The 2500-nt window shown below is 49.6% G+C and overlaps 1 protein-coding gene across 1 annotated transcript in view; it reads right to left on the bottom strand.

The window, feature by feature from the left end:
- Positions 1 to 2473, bottom strand: part of tmem259 (transmembrane protein 259) — a 15389-nt gene extending 12916 nt beyond the window's left edge. Inside the window, exons 1-2 of the mRNA XM_071202180.1 lie at positions 2314 to 2473; positions 1394 to 1562 (exon numbers count right to left, since the gene is read on the bottom strand). Coding sequence (XP_071058281.1) covers positions 1394 to 1562; positions 2314 to 2382 — 238 coding nt within the window. The 5' untranslated portion in view covers positions 2383 to 2473. The remainder of the gene's footprint in view (positions 1 to 1393; positions 1563 to 2313) is intronic.
- Between the last annotated feature and the right edge of the window lie 27 nt (positions 2474 to 2500).

Raw genomic sequence — 2500 nt, 5'->3', positions numbered from 1 at the left:
TCACTTCTTGCTGGGCGACTGTGGCTGCGAGGGAGTGCGGTCGTCTTTCAGCCAGAAGGTTGTGGGTTCGATCCCAGCCCATGCAGCCAACATGTCGATGTATCCTTGGGCAAGATACTTAACCCTGAGTTGCTCCCGATGGCCAACGGTGTGTGAATGTTAGGTCCTAGAGTTAGGTACACTGCTCTGTATGAATGGGTGAAAGGCATGTAGTATGTAAAGCGCTTTGAGGGGTCTTAAGGACTGGATAAAGCGCAATATAAGTACAGTCCATTTACCATTTCTCTCAGAACGAGGCGGAAAGTATTAAAAGAGGTGAAATCACTCCGAGTCTGGGCGCGTTGAGAGCTGTGCACACACAAGGGGAGTGAGTCGGTTCCTGAGAGCCAGCATGCGGGACCGGGACTCTGGGATTTGTAGTCTTTCTAGTTGCGTATTTTTCATAGTCTTATATTTCAACAGTTTTACGACAAACTGAGACTTTTTTGACACGGAAATTATCTTTTAAATTGACAAACATCATGTGTGTAACTCGTGGCACAATTCAAACGGGATAGAAACTTCAATACATGCTTTTTCAGAAATAAGGTCCCATGGGGCGGAAGTAGACGGGCGGGACTTCGCCTCTCTATAAATGAAATGTATTATTGTTGTTGTTAAAGAGCCTCTGCTGCCCCCTGCTGCCGAGGAGGAGAAACCCCTCTTTACAAACAACTGATGGAAAGCTATGGAGGTGGATCTGTCTCAGTGATATGTGCGAACAGATCGATTATCTGTGTGTAAATGTGTAATCTGTGAATGTAAATCACCTGTGCAAACATAAAAATAATCTGCTAAACTAATCAAGAAATTAAAAAGGAAATCTGTGAATACTAAAATGGATTTACTAATAAACAAAAGGCATGTGTGGATATCCTTCTAACATTTACAACTTTCCAGACATTTGTTAATCAAGTTTATTGATCTGAAGTCTGTGTTCATGGATCTGCTTTTAAACACAGAGATATTTCGCCGGTACCACAGGAAAATCTACTGGCGTCACTGGGGGGTTATTAATCTTAAATTATCAATAATGTACATTTCCCAAAGATATTAAAGTCACTGTTATTTTGTATATATTGATTGTTGTGCTTTTATTGATGTCTTAATGTGTGCATATGTATAAATGTGTATATATAGGATATACATATCTTTATATTTGTTTTCTCTGTCTGTACACACAAACTGAAAGATTGACAATAAAGTTGACTTTGAATATTAAGACAGATCAACCTCCATAGGAAACAACTAAAGAAAAGTCTGGAGGTGATTCTGTCCAGTAGGAGGAGGAGAGTGTGAGGAAGAGGAGGAGGATGAAGAGGAGGATGAAGAGGAGAGGGGGAGGAGGGTTTACCTGCTCTGGTCAACATCTCCAGCTCAGACACCTCCTGCAGCGGCTGCATACCTTTAGTGGTCTGACTGAAAGAGACGTCCTGACTGTCGTTCACTCCTCCTCCTCTTCTTCCTCTCACTCCTCCTCCAATCATAGAGGGCTTCAGGCGAGGCTCCATGTCCAGATCGAACTGCAGAGGAAGTGATCACAACAAGAGTCGTTAGAGTAGGTCCCTGGTTCAAGGGTCAGTCCAGAGTCAATTAGGAACCAGTTCTTCCTGTTTCCACCGCAGCCGGCTAATACAACTGGTTTCTATTTGGAACCGAGAACCGGGCCGAGATCAATAACAGGTCATGGTGACGAGTAGGGAGAAGAGAACAACGTTATAAGCAGTAGCGCTCAGGTTCAGATTCAGTAGGGGTCAGCCGGGGTCAGCAGGGGTCAGCGGGAGTCAGTGGGGGTCAGCGGGGGTCAGCGGGGGTCAGCGGGGGTCAGCCGGGGTCAGCAGGAGTCAGCCGGGGTCAGCAGGAGTCAGCCGGGGTCAGCGGGAGTCAGCCGGGGTCAGCGGGAGTCAGCCGGGAGTCAGCGGGAGTCAGCGGGGGTCAGTGGGGGTCAGTGGGGGTCAGCGGGGTCAGCAGGGGTCAGCAGGAGTCAGCCGGAGTCAGCAGGAGTCAGCAGGAGTCAGTAGGGGTCAGCAGGGGTCAGCAGGGGTCAGCAGGGGTTAGCAGGGGTCAGTAGGGGTCAGCAGGGGTCATAGGAGTCAGCGGGGGTCAGCAGGGGTCAGCAGGGGTCAGTAGGGGTCAGTAGGGGTCAGTAGGGGTCAGTAGGGGTCAGTAGGGGTCAGTAGGGGTCAGTAGGGGTTAGCAGGGGTCAGTAGGGGTTAGCAGGGGTCAGTAGGGGGTCAGCGGGAGTCAGCGGGGGTCCTTGTTGTTTCTCCTCACCTGCACGGAGCTGTTGTCGAACATCTCCAGGGTCATCTCCTCCTCTTCCTCCTCCTCTTCCTCCCCCATTAGCTCTTCCAGGCTCAGCTCCCCCCCCTGCTCCTCCTGAAGCCCACTAGAGGAGTCGTGGTACTGCAGGAGAACCGGAGCGCGCGAGGAGTTCCTCTGGATCTCAACCCGCAGCAGG

Source organism: Pseudochaenichthys georgianus, unplaced genomic scaffold (genome assembly GCF_902827115.2).
Source record: "Pseudochaenichthys georgianus unplaced genomic scaffold, fPseGeo1.2 scaffold_1534_arrow_ctg1, whole genome shotgun sequence".
Classification (NCBI taxonomy): domain Eukaryota; kingdom Metazoa; phylum Chordata; class Actinopteri; order Perciformes; family Channichthyidae; genus Pseudochaenichthys; species Pseudochaenichthys georgianus.
This window is presented reverse-complemented; position numbering and strand designations above follow the sequence as displayed.